Source organism: Coffea arabica, chromosome 2c (genome assembly GCF_036785885.1).
Source record: "Coffea arabica cultivar ET-39 chromosome 2c, Coffea Arabica ET-39 HiFi, whole genome shotgun sequence".
Taxonomy (NCBI): domain Eukaryota; kingdom Viridiplantae; phylum Streptophyta; class Magnoliopsida; order Gentianales; family Rubiaceae; genus Coffea; species Coffea arabica.
This window is the reverse complement of record NC_092312.1, coordinates 13,823,372-13,846,026: the sequence shown is the minus strand read 5'-3', so window position 1 is coordinate 13,846,026 and position 22,655 is coordinate 13,823,372. Positions and strand designations below refer to the sequence as shown.

At 34.9% G+C, this 22,655-nt stretch overlaps 3 protein-coding genes across 7 annotated transcripts; 1 reads left to right on the top strand and 2 right to left on the bottom strand.

Annotated features, from left to right (window-relative positions):
- Positions 1–222: 222 nt before the first annotated feature.
- Positions 223–783, bottom strand: LOC140035505 (pectinesterase inhibitor-like). Its single transcript, XM_072076763.1, has one exon. The coding sequence runs from the start codon at positions 781–783 to the stop codon at positions 223–225; it is 561 nt and encodes a 186-aa protein (XP_071932864.1).
- Positions 784–6,357: 5,574 nt separating this feature from the next.
- Positions 6,358–13,526, top strand: LOC113726180 (O-fucosyltransferase 8). Of its 3 annotated transcripts, none has more exons than XM_072074482.1 (10): positions 6,358–6,584; positions 8,613–8,699; positions 9,133–9,226; positions 9,349–9,431; positions 9,591–9,679; positions 10,491–10,611; positions 10,693–10,836; positions 11,612–11,946; positions 12,043–12,283; positions 12,999–13,526. In XM_072074482.1, the coding sequence occupies exons 2-10, from the start codon at positions 8,628–8,630 to the stop codon at positions 13,305–13,307; spliced, it is 1,488 nt and encodes a 495-aa protein (XP_071930583.1). In that variant the 5' UTR covers positions 6,358–6,584; positions 8,613–8,627; the 3' UTR covers positions 13,308–13,526. The 3 variants fall into 3 exon arrangements, with proteins under 3 accessions (XP_071930583.1, XP_027105550.1, XP_027105549.1); XM_027249749.2 differs by lacking the exon at positions 6,358–6,584 and adding an exon at positions 6,823–7,504 and having other exon boundaries at positions 9,361–9,431; XM_027249748.2 differs by lacking the exon at positions 6,358–6,584 and adding an exon at positions 6,823–7,504.
- Positions 13,527–13,759: 233 nt separating this feature from the next.
- On the bottom strand, positions 13,760–20,652 carry LOC113726181 (nucleobase-ascorbate transporter 2-like). 3 transcript variants are annotated; one of them, XM_072074484.1, is made up of 15 exons: positions 20,384–20,652; positions 20,208–20,291; positions 20,007–20,104; positions 19,535–19,711; positions 18,772–18,872; positions 18,557–18,632; positions 18,390–18,449; positions 16,430–16,632; positions 16,094–16,190; positions 15,895–15,981; positions 15,551–15,609; positions 15,373–15,464; positions 15,215–15,292; positions 14,973–15,133; positions 13,760–14,276 (listed from the first exon to the last, which is right to left on the bottom strand). In XM_072074484.1, exons 2-15 carry the CDS (start codon positions 20,257–20,259, stop codon positions 14,064–14,066), a joined length of 1,554 nt encoding a protein of 517 aa, XP_071930585.1. In that variant the 5' UTR covers positions 20,260–20,291; positions 20,384–20,652; the 3' UTR covers positions 13,760–14,063. The 3 variants fall into 3 exon arrangements, with proteins under 3 accessions (XP_071930585.1, XP_071930584.1, XP_027105551.1); XM_072074483.1 differs by having other exon boundaries at positions 20,208–20,652; XM_027249750.2 differs by having other exon boundaries at positions 16,430–16,614; positions 20,208–20,641.
- Between the last annotated feature and the right edge of the window lie 2,003 nt (positions 20,653–22,655).

Sequence of the window (22,655 nt, the reverse complement as noted above, 5' to 3'; positions counted from 1 at the left end):
AATTATTTGCAAACAATAGAAGATATCTTCCTTCTGTAAACAATAAGAGCCTTAAGAAATTAAGAGTTTCTACCAAAAAAAACTTTAAAATATTGGAGTTTAAGCATAGCCATAGATAGATAATTGACCAAGAACGGCTCCATGCCTACCCTTACATAAAATAAGTTCGGAGGACAAGATTCTTCTATAAAATACTATGAAATGCCTAGATAAGATCTGCATTTAATGCTTCATATCCTTTAGATGTTTTGCAATAACCACAGTAATATCGCCAAGATCTTGAAACTTTTTTCCGGCCTCTTTAAGTTGGATTGGTTCATCCAGACCCTTTTCTACAAATCCCGTCTCACAATTACTTTCGATTACCTGGTTATTGACTGCAATTTTATAGAGCCCATCATAGTCACGAGCAATCAAGGAGTTGTTGGCTTTTGCAATGCCTCTAATACTCAGTTCATAAGCATACAAGCACAAGTCTAATTCATGCAGGATCTTGGGATCTGATTCATTTCTTTTAAGTGAGCCGATCAAGTTGTATGTTGACTTGGCATCAGCATTTGACACAGCAATTGAAGCTTGGCAAAGAATCTTAAAATCTAAGCCTTCAGGGGGTAGAGGATATGATCTTAAAGCTTCTTGACAAAGCGATTCATTTTTTGTCTGAAAGCAAACGACATAGATCAAGGCATCTGGAGGCTCGTTGGTGGTAGCCGCCAATGCTGGAACGCTACACTTCTGAAAAAGAAGTGAAAGGAAAATTGATAATGATAAGGACAAGTCCATCTCCCCCCTTTTTTTTTAATATGATCAGGCATAATTTTGCTAAAACGAATGGTACTCTTTATAGTGCGCATGAACACAAGCAGGACAGAAACTGCAATTTTAGCTGTTTGGAAATTTAAGCGACAGCAAGGAAATATTAATGACAATTGGCAAGTATTATTGGATAACCCCTTAGTAAAATGTGCATTTTTGTTTTGTCAACACGATAGATTCTATTCTACATTTACTTCTACTCTATGCTAAAAAAATGAGGAACCTAAAGAGGTCAAGGAGAACCCGGTGAACCACCACCAATACAGACCGGTGTCTACGCACCCATTGATAAAATTTTCTAGAAGAGCCTGGATATTAGAATGCGGGCCAAACAATTTGATCTCTTGACTTACATCCAAATAGAGTTTTAAAACTTTCTTCGTGGCCACTCTAATAGTTGGTTATTTCTTGGTGGCTACTCTAATAGTTGGTTAAGTAAACTTTGCATTCGCAAGGGCATTTTTTTTTTCAAAATTTTTTATTTTTAGATGAATACGGAGACAAAAGAACTAAAATTAAAAAAAAATTGTTAAATTTGAGATACTAAATATATGACAAACCATGAAACTAAATGAAATAAAAATAGTTACTCTCGCATAAAACAATGATCATTAGTTGTCAACAAATCTTAATCCAGTGATGGAAAAGTATCATGTGAGAAAAGTAAATATATTGGGGAGTATATTAATATTCGATTGTTTCCTAAAAAATATAAAGAAAAAAAATTAAAAAGGAAAATCCTTTAAAGGAAAAAAAAAAAAGATATCCACATAAATAGCAACTGGTCATGATTGTAAAAGGACTATATAAAGAAAACCAAGCACTTTTCCAAATCTATGCTTGTGGCAAAAAAAAAAAATTTGGCCTGTAATAAGTTGCTAAGAAATTTGTATATAAAGGAGAAAACATAATGAGCAATGAAGAAATTCAAAAAATATAACTGATTATAAAACTTAAATGTATATGCTAAAAATGTGGAATACCAAAAGATTAAAAAAATTAAAATTGTCAACTTTTTAGAACTATTAACAAATCAAGCCAAATAATAGAAATAGCAAAAGCTATGAGTTGATTAATTAAAAAATCAACGCAGAATTAATGATTTAGTAAACCAAAATTAATAGTGTTTGAAACTACGGACTCATGGATACAAAAAAAAATAAAGAAAGATCAATTCAATAAAAATGCATATATAGCAAGAAATCAATACATTGATTAAAATTTGTTATAAATAAGGAAGTTATGAACTATAAGAAAATAAAAGTTGTACAAATTTTAGTAATAGTAAGTTCTAATATATGATCAATCCAAATAAAAACAATACGAAACGTGATTGGAGAGAATTCAAAATAAGGAAAAGTATAAGTTGATTAATAAAAGATTTAGCAAGGCATAATTAATAATTATATATATATAAGGAAAAAATTAATATTTTGATTACAAGTTGCTATAAATAAGAGAGTTAATTGTTACCAAAATGAAAGGAAAAAAAGTAGGGAATCAATATGTTGATTAAGATTTGTTATAAATAAGGAAATAAAGAATTATAGAAAAATTAACACATGTCCAAATTTTAGTAATAGTAACTTCAAATATATAATCAAATCAAAAAATAAAAATACAAAACTTGATTAGAAATGAATTAAAGAAAGGAAAACTATAAGTTGATTGATAAAAAGATTTAGTAATCCGTAATTAATACAAATATATATAAGACAGAAACTAATAAATTGGTTGAAAGTGGTTATAAATAAGAAAGAGAATTAATTATTACCAAAAAAGTAGAGAAAGAATATAAAACACCCAAAAAAAATTACAAAAGTGCATGTGATAAAAAGATAGGTGGTCTACTTGGCAGAAGGATAAAGTAACCAATTCATCTACTTACTAAACAGGAATTGAATAGCATTTTATTAGATGTACTAGTATTTAACCTATCCCTTGAATGAGATTGAATATAGTTTGGTAAAAATATTGGCAAATTTGAAAATTATAAACCATATTATAGGTAAACGTCAAAGGTATCTTGTTCCTTTTAGGCATTGATTGACTATTGTAATGAAGATAAAGCACTTAAAAAGTTGAATTATTACCAACTATAAACTGCTAAGAACCTGCCCAAATTAAATATATTAAATATAGTAATTACAAAAATTAAAGGAAAAATTCAGTGGAAAAAAGATGGGAATGATTCTTGTTAACAAATATAAAACATTTAGAAGCTGACCCAAATAAAAACACTCAAAAAGATGACCATATTAAATATAAAAAACAATTAGTATGAAAATTAAGGAGAAAAAGAGGAATTGATTCTTGTCATAAAAATAAAACAATTAGAAATTTAAATTATTACCAAAACTAAAACATTAAACGCTATCCACATTAAATATTAAAAACAATAATATGGAAATTAAGGAAAAATGGGTGGAAAAAAGATGGATTTGATTTCATTAACAAAAATATAGCACTCAATAATTGACAATATAGAAATTAAGGATAAAAATGATAAAAGATGGGTTTGACCTTTTTAAACAAAAATAGAACACTAAAAAACTATCAATATGGAAATTGAGGATAAAAGGTAAACGGAAAAAAGACAGGATTGATTCTTGTTAACAAAAATAAAACACTTAAATGCATGATATCTCTACTTGGATGTTTGCCAAGTGTCGTACAAATGAAGTGGCCTTCACTTTAAGTAGAGAAATGGATAGAGGCAAATATCTAGTGCTAATTAACATCCCATGTAGTAGCTTAGGTAATTAGTACTTTCGTAGACCTTCAAAATTGCAAATTTTCGCAGTCTAGCCTAGAGTTTTATGCTAGAACTTCCGTTTTTGCAAATGTTTAGTGCTAATCAACATCCAATTTAGTGGAAAATGTTCAGTGCTAATTAACATCCAATTTAGTGGCTTAAGTAGTTTAGTGCTTTTGTAAACCTTCAAATTGCAAACTTTTCCATTCTAGTCTAGAGTTTAACCAAAAAAAAAAGAAGAAGAAGAAAATTCCGTTTTGTAATTGCTATTAAGGTTTTCAAGTTGCAGTCATAAGCAGGAGTGGAAATTCTCCTGAGATTGCCAACCAGTTCTTCTATTTTCCATGATGAATAACTGAGACTGCCAAGTGCCCAACTTAGTCACTCAGCTCTAGATAAATGCAGATTTTGCTTACCAAGACCATTAGTTTAGTGATTAGCTATTGTTGCAATTTTGTGAATGGCACCATAATTCTCTGTTCTTCCAATTGTAATTGCCATGTACATGTACAGCTTCTGGTGATAAAATCACCCTTGTTGAAATGACTGATCCAGTCCAGATATGGTCGTGTCGAAGCCATCTCATCTGAAAGTGAGCTGACAAACAATGAATTCTACTGATGCGTGTGTTTGCTCGGATTAATGCAAAAGCCGCTGGCCGGGTGTGCGATTCAACAATCAATATTCCATCTTGTTACAGAAACGATTCGTCGTTTGCCAATTCTTCTTCCATGTTGCAGGCTTGGCCACGCACCAGACCTGGCCTCGATCATGAGATTTTGAGGAGATTGATTTGATCACCAAATAAAGTGGTAGTATAGGGCCCCATGATCGAGTATAGCAATACATGAAGAGGGCTATACTTCCATTGCAAACTAACTACTCTTAGCACCCACCAAATCCACTACCAAGGACTTCTTCACAGCAGATGCAGGATCAAGATGTATGGTGAAACCAGGTTGCAAACTGATATATACTCATCTTGGGCAAGATACGTGCACAAATATCTCACTCACTACAGATTTCTTGTTAGGCGCAAAAACTGCATAACGGATGGATATTTGACACAGACACACGGAAGGAGAGGAGGGGAGAGGAGAGGAGTTTAATAATCACAAACATATAAAGCGTATCTAACTCTTATATAAATTCTAGACAAAATTGCCTTTACAAAAATGCTAAAACTCTCACCAGAATACAATACTAAAACACCTTATATCTAGCGCACAAGATTTGGTAATTAAGAAACTAAGATATGAAACTGCTAAATAATTTCTCTACAGCTTAAACAAGTAAACTCCTAAAACTAGCTAGACTATACTTTTAACTTTTAATATAGAAATAGGAAAAAACTACTATTAGGAAGTTAGATTTAATCATGTCAAACACTCCTGAAGGCTGTCTTGGTTGGATGATTTGACCCTTCATTAATAAGCTAATTTAACTGCTTAACTCAACGCCCTTTTGGGTCTTAGGCAGTCCTTCAAGACATTAAACCATAGTCTTTCAGACCATGTATCACACTTGTTTCCCTTTTTCATGCATGACAAATTTTTAGCATCAAAACAACCAAAAATTTTGTCCAAAAACAGTAGCCGAAGTGGCAGTCAATGCAATCCACTTTGTAATCAACTCTATTTAATTTGAGAAGATTTTCATCTCTTTAACTCTAAGAAACAAAGAGATGATACTATTATGATCATTTTGCCAAGTAGAACACGTATCCACCAGAAAAAAAAAAAAAAAAATCTCATGAAATCTATTTAAAAATGAACAATCTACAGATGGAACATGCATAGTTTGGTTTCCGATTGGCCCCCCACCATTTAGAGCCTAGGATAATATGCTTGGTTTTGATTTCTTTGGGGGGGCACCGGTGCAAGATTTGTGATTATTATTCGGGTTTTTAGCCTCCACTTGACCGGAAAACAAAAATCTTGCTCAGTCAAATTTTGAACTGTTTTCCTGCGTTTACAGAATTAACTAAATGCTGTTTCAGTTTCATATTCCAGGATAAAAACTCCCCAAGGGATACAGTATAGGTCACTCAAACACCAATGGTGAAGCAATTGGAGCTGAAGAAAAGATTAAAAGAAAAGAAAAGAAAAATACTACAAAGGTCAACAACAGTTATTCCTCAATTTTGAGAGATCCTTGGGCAACTTGAAAATAAAAACTAGTTTCCTTGGGCAAATGTTAAGTATTATTTTCCATTTTATCATTGTATGGTACTTCCAAACTCTTGAACCAACCTTATGGTTTAATTCAAATAATAAGCAACATCTTTGATCAATGACATGGGTCATTTTAATTGATTGAGCCTGATAAAGTTTATAATTTAAGGGCCAAGAACTTCATTAAATTTTATCCTAATGTTTGATATACCAATGCAGCCTTTTACTCCAACACAACCTGTTTCAGTTATTCTAATCAACATCTTATCAATAGTTACAAATTCTAAGAACTACCATTAGAGCGGCTATGTAAATTATATCATGTTGCACGATTTCCTGCAATTGATTAATGAAATTTGCTTTTTATGAAAAAACAAGAAAAAAAATCTATGAAAACTGCCAGTGTATTCTTTCCATTTTAGTATATACTTTTCTCTCTAATTTATACATAATATATTCTTTCGTTTTGTATATCTGTTGAGATACACTATATGTTTTTCAATTTTGTGGGAAAAATCAAAGAGAAAAACGAAAACTAAAAATCCTCTGCTAACTAATTAACTTTTTTTTTTAATAGACTAACCAACTGATTCGGAAGAGGTAGTTAATAATGGCCCACCAAAATCCACCACCAACTTTCCCTCCTCCTCATGGTTAGTGGCCAATTTCTGAAAGATGCTTTTCTTCACAACTTTCTATTTTCCACTCCAATCTCTAGAATCCAGCCTAAAAAAAGTGCACAAAACTAAACGTAAAAGCTCAATATCTGCCACTGTTTGGTGGAAAGTAGTTGTAGCAGATGGAATTCGTCTCCAGTACTCTTCTACACGCTAGACCTGGTCAGTCTAAATTATACTAAATTTTGTTTCTCATAAGTTCAGTTACGTATTAAGTATCCATTTTTGTACTTTGATTTCTGCATGTTATTGTCGTCCCTGCTCTTTGGAAAATTGTTGTTTTTTAAGTAGCTGTTATTTATACGTCAATCCCACCTAATATTTAACTTAGCCTCCAAGTATTAAGTCTACTTCTTCTTTTATTGTTTTATTAATTAAGTCTACTTCTTGGATGCGTCCATTCTATCTGATGATGTTTCAGTTCTCACCAAACTTCAAATTGCCGGTGATTTCTAGTAGAATGGATAACTGTTTCAAACAGAAACAAGGCAAAAGAGAAACAAGGGGAGAGAAAGAGGGAACATACATAAAATATATGCCCAAAATAAAGGGAATTTGGATTATAGTATCATTAATGTATACAAGGTTTTGTTCTTGATTTTGAGGCGATTATTTTGAGGATGTTGACAACTGAGTGAGGAAAATTGGTTGGTTGGGTTATGTTTAGTTGATGATCATTACTTGAATGCAAGAAAATGGGAAAGCAGGGGTCCCCTAGAAGTCCTAAGCCCAAGAATTCAATTTTGGATGTTTCTTATGGGATGAGAGAGTCTCAGTCTAGATGTTCAGATATGCAGCAGACTGGAGATCCCTCTTTAGGTAGAAGGGGATCAGGGGGAGACAACCACTGGGATAAGGTTATTCTGGTTCAAGGATTGAGGAATGATTCTGGAAAGTTTGCTGCTTCTAAAGGTGTTAATGCAAGCAAGAAGTATATGTGGTGGCTCCCTAGGCATATTAGGCGGATCATTTTAGCATTTGTGTTCATGAGCTTTCTTTTCCTGCTGGATTCCCTTTTGTTTTCTCTTTTGGAGTCAATAATCAAGAATCATTCGGCCCCTCACAGATCAACAGGGCAAGAGGTATGGTTTAGGGTACTGCCATCAGTTTGGCTTTGCACCATGCTTTCCCAATTAGCTCTAAAGCCTAAATTTAGTTAATTAATATGCTCTGCTTTTCTTTGACATGCATGAAAGATTCAAAAACAATATGATTTATCTAATTTTGACAGGAATTTAGTGGCGCAAATTGAAATGAAAAGAATGAAAGCAAAAGTAGATCAAATGTGCATTTAGACTACCTTAATATGATATGATTCCTCATTGCCAAGTGCCAATTGAATTTGTAGATGATATTTCTGGAATTCAGTTTATTTTTTAACAATTCAAAAGCTCAGTCCAATTTCATAATTTTCAAGACCACAGGCCCTATTAATTTTCTTTTGGAAGGTACTTATGAGCAATTGGTGTATGCTAGTAAAACACGTAGCTCTCCTTTATATGTTAGGAATTGATGGTTTCCAGCTAGCTCATATGGTCATTGGCTATAGTTTCACTTCTGAAAGGGAATAATTTGTTATACTTCATCCAGAGATTAGAAGCAATTCTGATTGATCAGCTTACATCTGCTATGAATACAAAATTGATGCTACTATATTTCCACCATTGAGCTGAGTCTCACATGAAATTTAACAGAACATAAGTAGTGCTAGACCGATCCATGTGGGTTTGATGATAGCAAAGTTCCAGAGAGGATTATACATGAATTAATTTATATGTTAAAAAACTGTTTCTGTATGTCAAACCTAAATTAGAAGAGTATCTAAAGTTAAGTTACAACAATATTTTTGTCCGTTTTATAGAACAGGAGTTGTTTCTGTAAACGTAAGTCATTTTCCTGACAACTTTGCATCATTCTTTTGCAGAAAAATAAGCTGATGTATGTGTCTGCAAATTGAAAATTAAGCAACATGGGGAAACTATATGTAACCTCTGCATGATGATAATATTGAAGGCTGTTCTGTCATATTTAGTTTATTTACTGTGCTTATTCTAATAAACATAGTAGCTGGATGAGCTTTGTTTATTTAGGAATTATTTGTTCCAAAGTATCAGTTGTGAAGCAATTCATCACATATAAGGAGTTGTTATGATCAGTATTACAGATGAAGTAGGTCATATATCATTGCAGGAGAAAATCACTGGCATGTTGGAGGAAAAGAGTTCAACAAACATGTATGATCGCCTTCTAAAACTGGCGGCCAGTTCTGTTAATGAGGTTAGAACCATTATCATTGCTTTCATATAGTAGAATATTTTTGTAATCTCAATTATGCTGCATGGGCAGGAGTGTCTACTATCTTAGCCATAGATTTTGTAAGTGCTCTGAGCTTCTGCAGTAAATGACAGCTACTTAATTACTAGAACTAGGAAAGATAAGGCCAAATCATCTGGTTGCATCATCAGAATGTGTTTGATTGCATAAGCATTGGTCTTGCAAGTGACTTGCCTATCAGATAATTGATAATATTAGGAGTTCACAGAATAATATACTGAAATAGTTGCTCTTTTGTTGTCTGTTCCATGGCTAGTTTGGGATATCAACTGATCTTGTACTTTTCATTGGGTAGTTGTGGAATACACGAGCATGCTGAGAAAAGATTTTATTTATTGTTGTTTCTGCATTCCCTTTTACCAATTTAATATTTCAGAAAGAGTTGAAGAGAGGTGAATCAAAATTTTGGGAAGAATCATACCCTCAGGCATCAATGTGGAAGCCTTGTGCTGACAAGAAGAGTACCAAAGGTATAATTTAGATTCATTGAATGATGTCTATGCACAAATCAAATTGTAATTTGCTTCTTACAACAGTTATATCTCTGACAGTAGGTGGTTTGCTGTCTGAACTGTGGTGTAATTGTTTAAAGTTGTCGGGGCAGGGAAATCCAGGAACAGTTCTGGTTACATTGTGGTCAGTGCCAATGGAGGCCTAAATCAGCAGCGAGTTGCTGTAAGCATGCAGAATTTAGTCCTCCTCCTTTTTGGTACTTTTGGTTGTTGTAGGGTCAAGTTTCATCTTACTTCCTGTATCTTCTTCATGTTTTTCCTTTACTCTCTGATTCTATCTTTCTTACTAATTGCCACTGAATGCTTCGTTCCAATTTTTCAGGTCTGCAATGCTGTTGCAGTTGCATCCCTGCTAAATGCAACTTTAGTCATTCCCAAATTTCTTTATAGCAATGTATGGAATGATCCCAGGTCAGAAGTACATTTAACTGTGTGTTGAGTCAAGATTGGTTAAATATATTGCTCCTAGGTCTTTCTCCTTCCAATTTGGCCTCTTACTATGTTGATACATGCTTATTGAGAGGAGAATGATGACTTCTCCAGCATTAGAAGTCTCAAAACGAAATTTGTTTTCTGATTTGTTTCTAAATTATGCTTTTTCCCTTCATAACTGGTTCCTTTCTATCCCTTTCCATAAAAAGATGTTACAGATTTCTTTCCGGGAGAAAATTTTTGCATGCATTTACCTTTCAACAAAAGAAACATGTTCTTGCGTTACTTGAGGTATTATTGTTGATGCAGTCTTAGAAACTAGTCAATTTTTTTGACAACCAAAAGAAAAGATTAGAAATATAAATTTCTTTTCATCTGATTCCTTCACTTGGATTTACAATTTCAGCTTTTTAAGGTACTTCTTGGGTAATGGCATTATTTGATGGTTCAAGGTCATTTATGATATCAGCCTTTTTAAGTTTTCCTTGGCTAATGGCCTTATTTGATTATCGTGGTTATATAATTTGTATTACAGTTAATGATTCGAATCTGCAAATTGTATCCCAAAGACCAATCGTTGAATACATTTGAATAAATGTTGAAAATTTTTGGTTCATTCTAATGTCTATTTTCACCTCTTCATGTCATAAAAGATTTGTGCATTTTATTTGTTCTCCATAAATTCTGCCTCACTTGAGCAGCAGTGTTTTTCGTTTTCATACTTTAGTTGCAAATTACCAATCTCCCTTTCCAACAAAATCTCAAATCTTCTATCTTATTATGGAAGCAGTCAATTTGGTGACATATATCAAGAGGATTATTTCATAAATACACTGGAGAATGAAGTAGATATTGTAAAGGAGCTCCCTCATGACTTAAAGTCAGTAGATTTTGAATCAATTGGCAGTCAAGTATGTCACCTTCTCCTTGTCAATAACTGCAGATTGTGCCTTTTTCCTCATTGAGGTCAGCCACTTTACCTTTTCTATTAGGTAACTGATGCTGATCTGTCAAAGGAGGCAACGCCTGATGAGTACATTAAGAAGATACTTCCACTTCTCTTAGAAAACAGAGTTGTTCACTTCCTTGGATTTGGTAATCGACTTGGTTTTGACCCTTTGCCTGTTGAACTTCAGGTCAGGCACTTTCTTGGCGTTCTGTTCATTATTATTGATGTTAGGTCCCTAAATTGCATATTCCAGGATATGCCTGCTTTAAATTGTCAAAATTATCTGTAAGACTCAATTCTCTAACAATCAATGAAAAATTCAATACCTGTCCATCTCGAGCAAAAACAACATGATGGTAGCTTGTTATGACTATAAGCTTCCCTATATAGTGGAATTACTTGGACCTTTTAAGAGACTTTGCCTGACCATCTTATTGGACTTCATGAACATCTTAGAAGAGTAGATTTTACACTTTCTAATATGACTTTAGGATACTGGAAAGTTGTCATTTACATAATCTGCATGACATTTGTAAGCACAAGGTTTCTTAATAAACAGAGGAGTGGTCTTCACTTGCTCTCTTGCCACTGCTGCTTTCTAACCTGACAATCATAATCCCCATGGTTGCCCATCATTTTACTCCCCGTCCACTAACTCTGCTTCAAGCATATTAACAGGCTCGATTATTTATCCTGGATTCTGCTTCTAAGATGTTGATTCTTGTGTAAAACTCATCACGTCATTCCGGTGCATTTTTAATTTGAAAATGTTAACTGATCAATTTAGATAGAGCTTTATTGACTATTCATCTTGTTCACATGATCCTGGAAAGAAGTGTGCTGACAAATTGAATATTGGCTTTTCATTGAAAGTTTTAGCTGCTAGAAATCAGTAAGATGAGAGTCCAGAAGTGAAAATTTGTTTACTGATTCCATTGACTTCAATGGAAAATTTCTTGCAGAGACTAAGATGTAAATGCAACTTCCATGCTTTAAAGTTTGTGCCAAAGATTCAGCAGATGGGTTCGATATTGATAAAAAGGATCCAAAAGTACGACATTGCAAAAAGCATGCTGGATAAGCAACTTCTTGGAAATTTCATTTCAGATGCTTCACCAGGAAAGCATCACATCCTAGACGGAACTTCTAGGTACCTTGCCCTGCATTTGAGGTTTGAAGTTGACATGGTGGCCTACTCTATGTGTGAATTTGGAGGTGGAGAGAATGAAAGAAGAGAACTTCAAGCATACAGAGAAGCACATTTCCCTCTCCTCATTGAGCGCCTAACGACTTCTGAGTAGGTTCTTGCAATGGTCAAGGTTTTATTTATCCTCATTCATATCATGAAAACACAATAAAGTATCTTGATTTTGTATCTTTGCTTCTGATTCAGACATCCTTCTTCGGCAGAACTAAGAAACCTGGGAAGATGTCCATTGACACCAGAAGAAGCAGGACTTGTTCTTGCTGCTCTTGGCTTCAAGAGTGACACTTATATCTACCTTGCAGGCTCAGAAATTTATGGAGGAGAATCAAGGATGCATCCGTTTACCAGTCTCTACCGCAATGTGGTCACAAAGGAAGATCTTCTCTCAGCAAGTGAACTTGCACCGTTTAAGAACTTTTCTTCTCAGGTAAGTTGAGGACTCTAGTTATAACCACTTCGTCAATGGACATGCAGCGTTTCAATATTAACTAGAGATGTGTTGAGGAATATAAATCAGCATTTGTACCAAAAAAAAAAAAAGTTGCGTGTCATTTACAGTCCTTACGGCTTCAAGTTTTCACTCCTGCTACTGGATGTTGTTCATATAAATCAGCATTACATGTTTGCTACGCTATATCTTGATATCGACAATTGATTAGTAAAAGGGCTGAGAGCAAGCCATGCAAGAAAACTTATATAAAAATGCTCTTCATATAATTTAATTTGCAGTAAAAAAAAAAAAAAAAAAATCAGCTCCAGTTGTTCTTATATATCCTGCTTATATACGCAGTGCAAACGTGAACTTGTAAACGTAGACACTCTGAAACCCAGTCCGGGAAGTTTTGCAGTTAATATATGAGCAGTAGATTCCAAATTAAGTGGCCCTAAGAGTAAGTTGCAGCACAAACAGTTTAATTTCAGATAGATGATTTTTTATGATTTGATGCAAGTAAATCTCTCCTTTTAGGAAGAAATTAGAAATGCTTATTCCATAGGACCGAAACAATTTCTTAACTAGAGATGCCACTTCATATTTGCTCACCTTACACTGATATAACTTTTATCATAGTGTCTAATCAAGTCACTTCTCAGATACTTCATTTGTAATAAAACTGACAACATTATTAATTCTTCAAATGCAGCTTGCAGCCCTGGACTTTATTGCATGTGCGACTGCTGATGTATTTGCCATAACAGACTCTGGGAGCCAATTATCATCCCTGGTGTATGGGTACCGAACATATTATGGCGGTGGGCATGCTCCAACTCTTAGTCCTCCCAAGAAGAGGCTTGCCGCAATTTTGTTGCACAATCACACCATAAAATGGAGTACTTTTGAGGAAAAAATTAGGAAGATGATTCAAGAAGGTCAAAGAGTCCGCCAAAGGGGCTTCCACCGCAGTGTTTATAGACTTCCACGCTGTAGAGGATGCATGTGCAAGCATCAATAATTCCTGTGTTTTCAGTGATCAAGTTTTAGGTTGCCTGTTCAAGCATCAAAAGTTTTTTTTATCATTTGTCATGTTTTACATTATCTTTTCCTTCTCCAATGAGTACATCCTGAAAAGTTCCCAGGTTTCTTCTGGTCCTATTTTTTACACAATGTCAACTGTATAAAATTTCTTACTTTTCAATGAGAATAATATGAGATACTTGCTATTTGACTCGCATCCCCAGTTTCACATACTATAGAATTGGTCTCATGTGCTTTATATTGTGTTATTGTATATGCCACGCAAAGCTATGCATGTCTCAACTTAATATTCTAATAAATGACCTTTCAGGAAAGCCTGCATTCGGTTTAGAAACTAATTGGTTGGGTATCAAGTTTCTGAAGAGCTGAAGAAAACTAGACTTCCGGTCTTCAGAATCTCAGGTGAGTTTTGGTAATGGTATATGTATATCAGGTAAGGCCATATATGCTTCATCTAACAAATGAACCCTAGAACATTGCCAACAATGTTATGTTACACGGTGGAGGAAACATACCAATTCGTTTCGTTGGATTAATCTTAAATAACCCAAATTGTATATATCAAATTAATGAAAAAATAGTGACAGTGGAGGCAAATCTGTCATTCTCTACTGACTCAAACTGTGTGGCCCTGGCTGCACCCTTTCTCATGAGGGTTCTCTATGTAAGCATAAATCTTTATCAGCAGATGAGAAGCCCTTCCAAGTGCCTTTGCATTCCTCATGCAATGCAATCATGATGGAGGGAAAAAGCGATTGAGGTTAAATGGAAGGGTGTAAAACTCTTCATTCCTGCTGTCCCCTTTAAACGTCCTGAACTTTACCCACCATGGCATTCCCCTATCCTTAGCACTGTCTTTGTAATCAAGTGTATTGTCCAGGAATACGGAAACAATCAAGGCAACGGTGGGAGAGGATAAGAAGATGGTATTAAGAAAATCATTGAACTGCAATCAAGATGCAAGAAACATATGTTAGTCAGGTAACGTGCGAGGTTTAAATTAGAACCAAGAAGAAAAGGACTCCTATCATTTATTATGTTTTATTCATTTATCTTGTCCTAATCTGCGTTCTCTAAAACAACCTCTGTCTTAGTCATTGGACAAGCGAAATGAATTTCTCTTTTCACAACAGTGACTTGAAATTTTTTAACTACTTGCTGAAACTTATTTTTAATTGGAGATAACTTAAGGCTGGTAAAATCCTTCCATGTGCCATGCACGACGCTATTGGTCATCTCACTTTCACCACATAAAATTTTGCTAAATCCTAAAGGAAATGGACTCAATTTCATCTGAATGGCAAGTTAGTTCATATTTTCGCTTTGCCTATGCATCTTTTGTGGTTTCTTTTCAAAGACTCTCTGATAAAATTTCACTGATACCTGAAGGGAATGGACTCAATTTCATCTGAATGGGAAGTTTGTTTTCAGATTCTGGCTTTGTTTCTCAGTACATGGAAAAAATAATTGCAAAATTTCACTGATATTAAATGTCTTCAATTTCTTTTGTGGTTCCCTTTTAAAGCCTTTCTGAGCATCAGAGAGTCCTTTTTAAAGTCATTGCAACTGAACTTTCAGCTTTTTCTCTTTTTCATTTTTCTGGTATGCATGTCCGAATGCATGGTTAAATGCAATGACTTACCCAACCAGCCTTTGTATGAGCAGGACCATGAAGAGCAGCCGTGGTATACTCCCTGAAGTACTCAGGAATAGACAAACCAAGGAAAAGGGAAACACCGGTGATAAAGAGGCTTCTCATTGAATTCATGTTTGTAAATTGCAAGAAGGACAACCCCACGGAAGCTGGAAATGTCAAAAGGGCCGTCAACAACTGAGGAGAAATTGACAAAAGGACAATATGGAGACAAAAGTATAGTATCTTACCAACAAGCCCAAACATAACACAGTATACAGCTGCAAATATGGTGAAAGGTATTGATGCAAATAGTGCTCCAAATTTTCCTGCACATGTTTTAGCAGATTAATGCACAAGCTTGTCAAAATGTAAGCCTACATGAAGAGCTTCAGCTATAATCACTTACCTAGAATTGAGAAAAATATCATAAAACCAGCTGATATTTGGATAACTCTACGGCTGCCAACACGAGTGCTTCCAAGAAGACCAACATTTTCTCTGTAATTGATGTCCACATTTCTCTAAGTTGAACAGCCAAGTTAAATGATTTAGAAATCTAGAGGGTAAATTGCTCAACAACTTACACAGAGACTGTAGACCCAGTAGCTGTCCCAAAGAGTCCATCCAACAAGATCCCAATTCCCTGTACATAACAAAGGTTCAGTCTCTCTCTGAGCGAATTCCATTTACTGATTTATGAGAAGTTGAGGATCTTATTATGTTGGCATAGGGCTTGATATCTACTACTCCTATAGACCAGATAGAACTTTTAGCACTGTTTTGCTAGTTCCTAGTTCATTTCATTATGGCAACTGGATCTTTCTTGTATTTGAAGTTTTCAGCACATTCTTGTTTCATAACAGTATCTGTCCCCTAAAGCAGGCCTTGTGTAAAAGAACACGAAAGTATATCCTATGAATATTACAACCTGCCAGCCAATACCACGGCTAAGAACATGAGCAGGAGGCGGTGTAGCACTTGCTAGGCGAGATGCCGCTTTGTAAGCTCCAGTTGACTGTCAAATTGAAAACCTTAGTTTTCCACATTGTCAAGTAGAATGAAACTAGTTTGGCTGATGTTCCACTGCATGTAGAAAGGTATTACAGGATACACGGACAACCTTTTACCTCAATCATAGAAACGAGTACAGCAGCCATCATTCCAAAGGCATGACCAGCATCAAATGTTGGTGCGCCCCATTGAAGTGGATATGGGATTTTAATCCTGCATTTGTAATTGGGAAAAATTATCTTTTGCAGCATCCAACATTAAAACAAGTAGCAGGATTTTTAAAAGTTAACTGATATTCGACCTACTAGAAATGTTAACATACGTCTTCATAGAACTGATATGTTTCCTCAGGATAGTGTTTGATATGCATGTACATATGCACAAGCTAAGCACTACACTGAAATTATGGTAACAGTAAAAATGAGTTTAGAGCATCTCAAGTTGACACTAACCAAGGCGCAGTCGAAATCAGGTTTGCTTTATCTGTGCGGCAGTTTCTTTGGGTAATTTCTGGACGATGTTTGTAGGCCCCACTGGCTGTGAGGAGATGTGCATAAGCCCAAATAACTGTGACTGAGATTATAAGAGCAAAACGCTCCAATACTGGCAGTTGTCTCGTCTGAAAATGTTTCAAGTACTGTGCAAAAAAAAAGAGCTGAGATTTCATTATATTCGGAAACAATGACTGGAGATTCTTGTGAATTAAAAGAAAATGTCAATGCAAAATCTATAAGTCCATATGCAGACAAATAAATGCATTGCTGACATTAATGAATAGTTACATGGTTTAACAACACTTGGAACAAGACAGGTTCAGTCCAATGCTAAAACATTATTCTTCCAATATTGAATCCTTGCAAGTGATTCTTGAGGGCTATAGTGCAACAAATGAGTTCTTCCCAAGTTAAGTACCATTCTCTGAGGCAGAAGGAGCTGAATACTGTTCTCCAAGACAGAATGATTCTTGAGGGTTATAGTGCAAAAGAAAGAGTTCTCCCAAATTAAATACCATCCCCAAGCAGGATTGACTCTCTTGCTCTTTCACTTCACTGAATAGCCTAGCTCTTGATGTCAAAGATCTCAACATGCCATACTACACTCAAGTAAAAACTTATGTTTCAGAACTACTCAGATTCAGTTCACTGCTAAAATCTTCTCATTCTGATTCAGTATACTTAAAGAGGTAAAATGTCTCAACATGCCATAATCTGTATATAGTCAGGTAAGAACTTAATGTTTTAGAACACGACAGATTCAGTTCACTAATAAAATCTTCTTATTCTGAGACCCTATCCTTAAACAGGTGATTCATGTATAGAAGGCAATGATTCTCTTCCAGCACAACAGAATCAGTTCAGCCTATAATGGAGACCAGCAAGAAAATATCCGAGCTTGAGCACAAATGCTTGATCTTGCACTCGTCCTTGCAGCCTAGCTCTTGATTTGAATGACCTCAGCATACTGTACTCAGGTTAAGATAAAACCTTAACTCATAAAACGTAAATTTTCTTGGATTGGTAGCAGAATAAATCAGCTGCAATGTTTGTCTCTCTGTACCTACTCCAAGAAACAAAATGATTCTGTTCATTACTAAATACTTTATCATGTCAGCAATTTCAATTTCCACAGATCACAGAGGAGGTCAATATTTGAAGACATGCGCAATGTCTTGTTTTCTAGTGCAATATAACCAGTTCTCCTTACATGGTATAAAAGAAACATGACAACAGCTGTTTGTGCATTTTCCTTTGCACTTCCAATTATAGCAAATTTTAAAATGCTAGCTGAATAATCTCAAGTACTTTAAGTTCGAAGATCACAAAAATGATTCGTTCTCTTGCGTTGTGCTAATGCGCACACCCTTTCCCTTGAGCATATTTCTTTGTTAGTTGTCCCACACAATGTTAAGGTCAATCTGCCTAAGAGTCTAAATTTGTCATTCATTCTTCCCCATACTTTTGCAAACCTTACTGCAATTGCCAAAACTAAATCCCTCTTCCTCTTGCTTCCAATTATAGCAAATTTTAAAATGCTTGCTGAATAATCTCAAGTACTTTAAGTTCGAAGATCACAAAAATGATTCGTTCTCTTGCGTTGTGCTAATGCGCACACCCTTTCCCTTGAGCATATTTCTTTGTTAGTTGTCCCACACAATGTTAAGGTCAATCTGCCTAAGAGTCTAAAGTTGTCATTCATTCTTCCCCATACTTTTGCAAACCTTACTGCAATTGCCAAAACTAAATCCCTCTTCCTCTTGCTTCCAGTGTATTTAGTTGTCTTTAACAACAAAAAATGTGATGCAGAGTAGTTCACACTACATAATTAGGAGTCTCGTTTGAGTGATCTATTAGAGGCAGTTAACAATGGTAGCTCCAGAGTCCTTTACAATCCAAGAAATAGAGTAAAGGTTACCTGAGAGAAGGCAACAAATAAGATGAGCATGGGAATTCCAATCTCCACACACCTGCCAACCTGATTCAAGTGCATGAAAGTTCATTTAAGCATCAGTTAAGAGACTTCAACGAAAGAATAACAAAGACATAATTAGACGGAAAATATAAATATGAATACAGCTCTACCACTGGGAAGCCTCTATCAAAAAGGCCAAAGCCCACCAATGATATTACCGGAACCATCCCAAGTGGGCTGAAAAACCTGAAATTAAAAAATTATGTGAGTTTCCCTTTCAGAAATGTGATAATAATGTCAACACTTGTACATTACATGAATTTTATATCGGTGTAGTATCAAGAAGAAATAACCTAAAAGAAGAAAGGCGGAATAAATGCTGTACCTAGAACATATAGCCCAGAGTTGACTATATCCCAAAATAATCTGCACACTTGAAGCTACAATCAGTGCACCCTGTATTGCTCTCATTGTATTGAGAAATCTCTACATGTGAAATCAAAGCCGTCATTGTTAATCTAAGAATAATCATCAGATATATGAAAACTTTATCATTGCTGTGTGCCTCTGATTTTCTGGATGATATCTTTAAAATAGAATATAAAATCACTTGGCATTCCACCTGCAAGTTCAAAATTTTCTTCAAGGTATATTCTTAGTTAGGTTTTACATGTACAGAAATGGATATAGCCTACTTGTCAAGCATATCTGTGATTCCTTTTTATACACCATCCTCCATTCTCCTTGCACGCTCATTCTTCCCACTATTTATAATGACGGAAAAAAAAAAAAGAAAGAGGTGCCACACTGCCGACTATCTTGACATTCATTATAATCTTTTAAGAGATAAAGTCCACCTACATCATTAGCCTGTTGTCATTTTCTCCATCAAATGAACCTAGTTTTTGCAGCCAATTTATGATATTTTTTTCTTCATTCAAATAAAAGTGAAGAGCCTCAGGTTAGAGAAATGGTGATAATATCTGATCAGAAATATATTCAGGAGTGTTTCTCTATGTTTCAAACTCTTCCATGAATTAACAGGAATGCAACAATAATCTATGTGAAGACAGTTTTTGCACACTACAAACTAAGTTTATATCAAGAAATTAATCAAGCCAAAGTTCTCAAGAGACATCTTGACTTACTGAATGAGGATCAGTTATTGCAGCCAAGGATGGATCATGAATTATGGAAATTATCGGTACCATAAACGCCCAAGATCCTCCAATAACAGTCGGCAATCGTGTCCCAAATAATGTTTGGAATAATGTGTTAATTCCTTGTGCAAAGAGTAGAGTCTGAACTACCCTAACCTTGTCACCCTGTCCGACCAAACATCCAAGAAAACATTAAGACAGCCAATTAACAGAACCAGTTAACACTAATCACTCCTCCTTTAGTTGAATTGCTAAGGCTACAACCACTTCTTTCTTTTTCTTCTTAACTTCTTGCAAATTCAAAAAATTGCTGAATAACAGAAAATTTATTGCTTCATTATTCGGTAAGTCAACACACTTAGAAATTCATTTCAACTTCACTGTCTTTCATTAGAATGAACGGCTATCCATCTCATCAACATCAAGAAACAAGCAGTAGATTTTGTGAGTAGTTTCTTACATCAGTTCCGCCCATTAAAGGAACAAGAAACGTTGGAATCATCACTGCTGTTCCTAATGCCAATATATAGTGTTGAAATCCCAGTGCTATTGCTTCCCCTGTTGTCACAAACAAATCGAAACACCCATACAACGAAACTTTATTAAGAAAACCATTAACTAAATATTTTTTATAATCATTATGTGTAGAAATGGGACATACCCCAAGAAGGATTAGAATCAATACAATACTCTAACCCTTGAAGTTGATCCATAGGAGGATGGCTTATCTCTTCAGGTTTTGGAGCTGCCATTACAACCAAAATCAAAAAACTTCACTTCACCAGCTTAAGAACTAGTAGTAAACACCTTTTCTTTTGCTCAAAATCGAAATGGGACCTTAGCAAAGGAATCAAGAGATAGATACAACTCAAGAAAACTTCGATAATAAGTAATTAAGGGTCTAGTTTCTTCTGTCCAATAGCCAAATGGGACTTGAGTAAAAGAATGAATGAGATAAAAAGCGAAAAGGCAAACAAAAAAAAAAAAAAAAAAAGCTGAAAACTATTAAAGATAGTGAAACGAAAAAGCGGCAAAAAAAAAAGTTGATGAATGATGAAGTCAAGATGATGAATGTATCTGCTAATTTATACAGGTTGAAAATTGTGGAAAGAGGGAAAAGGAGGAAAGCAGTTGTAGCCCACTTCAAAGAATTGGATTGGTAGTTTTATTGTGGTAGTGTTGTAGTCTAGTGTGTGTGTTTTCTTTGTCTGCCTCACCTTCACTCTGTGTGGCCTTTTCCTGATTGCGAGTGTTCCGTTAACCTTTTTGTTGTTTTCCCAAGTTGCCCTCCAAGAAACTGCCAAATTCATGTTACCGTTAGTGAATCTGGTGGGAACTGTGTACTTAAACATTTATATTTATGTTTATATTTATATTTTTCTTTTCTTGGTGCTAATTGAATCTTTTTTTTTTTTAACTACTTTTATATTGAAACTTACTTTAATGAAATCTTGAGACTTGCAATGAGTATTATGGGGAGTAAAAAGTAGTTAATTAAATAAAAATAAAATTAAGTAGTATAAGAAAGAATGTTTATTCTTTCCCATTAAAATAAGAGGCTTGCACCTTTTTTTGCATCTTTTCCCCCCTTTTTCTTACCTTAAAAGTAGAGAAAGAAGAAAGAAATGGGATATATGCTTTCCTTTTTCTCCAAAAAGGCAATCGGTTTTTTATCTTATGCATTGGTGAATATTCTTCCAATGACCTCCATAACAACTATTGGTTCAATTTTTCACTAAATAGTCAACCCTTCATCTTGTTTTAGTTTTCCCTATCGTGAGAAAGTACAAATAGTTGAATCTAATTTCTCATGCAATGACTTCTATTGGTTTTGTTTCCATTTGGTGGTTTTTGTTTAATTTTGGGAGAGTGCATATTTGATCTATCAAATCCAATAATCAGCTAAAAAACTTGTGGGTCCAAGACCAAAGTCATGTCAGCATCTCCTGTTTCAATTACTGTCAACACTACAAAAACTTGCGAGCATGTTTGGCAGTTTCACGCAATGACACTACTCTTGTTTTTTTCTAAATCAAATGAATCCCCATCCAACAAACATATAAATAAACAGAAATTTAAAAAAAAAAACTAAATACATTACTAAAATCAATATATAGAGTCCATCATCTTCCAAGAATCTATGAAACTTCCCTGGCTCCCAAATTATACAGCTCTACTCTTAGCCAACCTTCGATATGGACATTGAGGAGGAAAAGAACCACAGAAGGGTTGTTTTGAATGATAAAGTAAGAAGGGTTGTAAGTATTCAAATCTGTTGGGATTCAGGCGCGGAATAAACAACTATTGAGACATCAAGTGCACAACAATTTAATGAGAAACAAGCCACAAGCATGAAAGATAAATGACACACAATATTTAACGTGGTTCGCCTCCACCATTGAGCCTACATCCACGGAGAGAAACATGTTCTTTATTATGAGAGAAAACCCTATACAAGAATACAACTTGAACCCAAACCCAACCCTTGTATATCATCTCTCATCTCCCAAGAACCCTCTCTCACACCTCATGTATAAGGCTACATGATGCCTCTTGTGTCCCTTGTGCGTCACTCGTGTCTACTTGTGTGGTATGTCAACCCATCTATTTATAGGGAACATTACTGCCAAAAAACCAAATAACAATTGGAAACCAATACTATTTTCTAAACTAAATAGAATTTCTTGGCTACTACTTCAAGTAACTAAAACCAATTAGGAAACTAGTTACTTCCACACAAAATAAGAAATCTACCTAAAAGAAATTAAGCCAATTTCCTAACAAAATCTTCTCACTTAAAAAAAATAAGAAAAGAAGCAAATTCATTGCAACCTTTTCTTTTACATTTTGGTGTATTTTGGTATAAAATGTGCGTGTCCAACTCTCTACTGACTAGGCTTGAACATGTGATTTGGGAGAGCGGCGTACAAATCCATCTCCAACGTCTCTCTATTTTTTATGCCAAAAAAAGAAGACCGGCATCGATAAATGAGCTCTCCTATTTTGTAGCTTGAATAGTCACTTTTTATCTGAACAAAAAGCGAAATAACATGGCATTTATCACCCTGTACAATCCTGTGGCCAACCAACATTCATAGGAATAGGATAG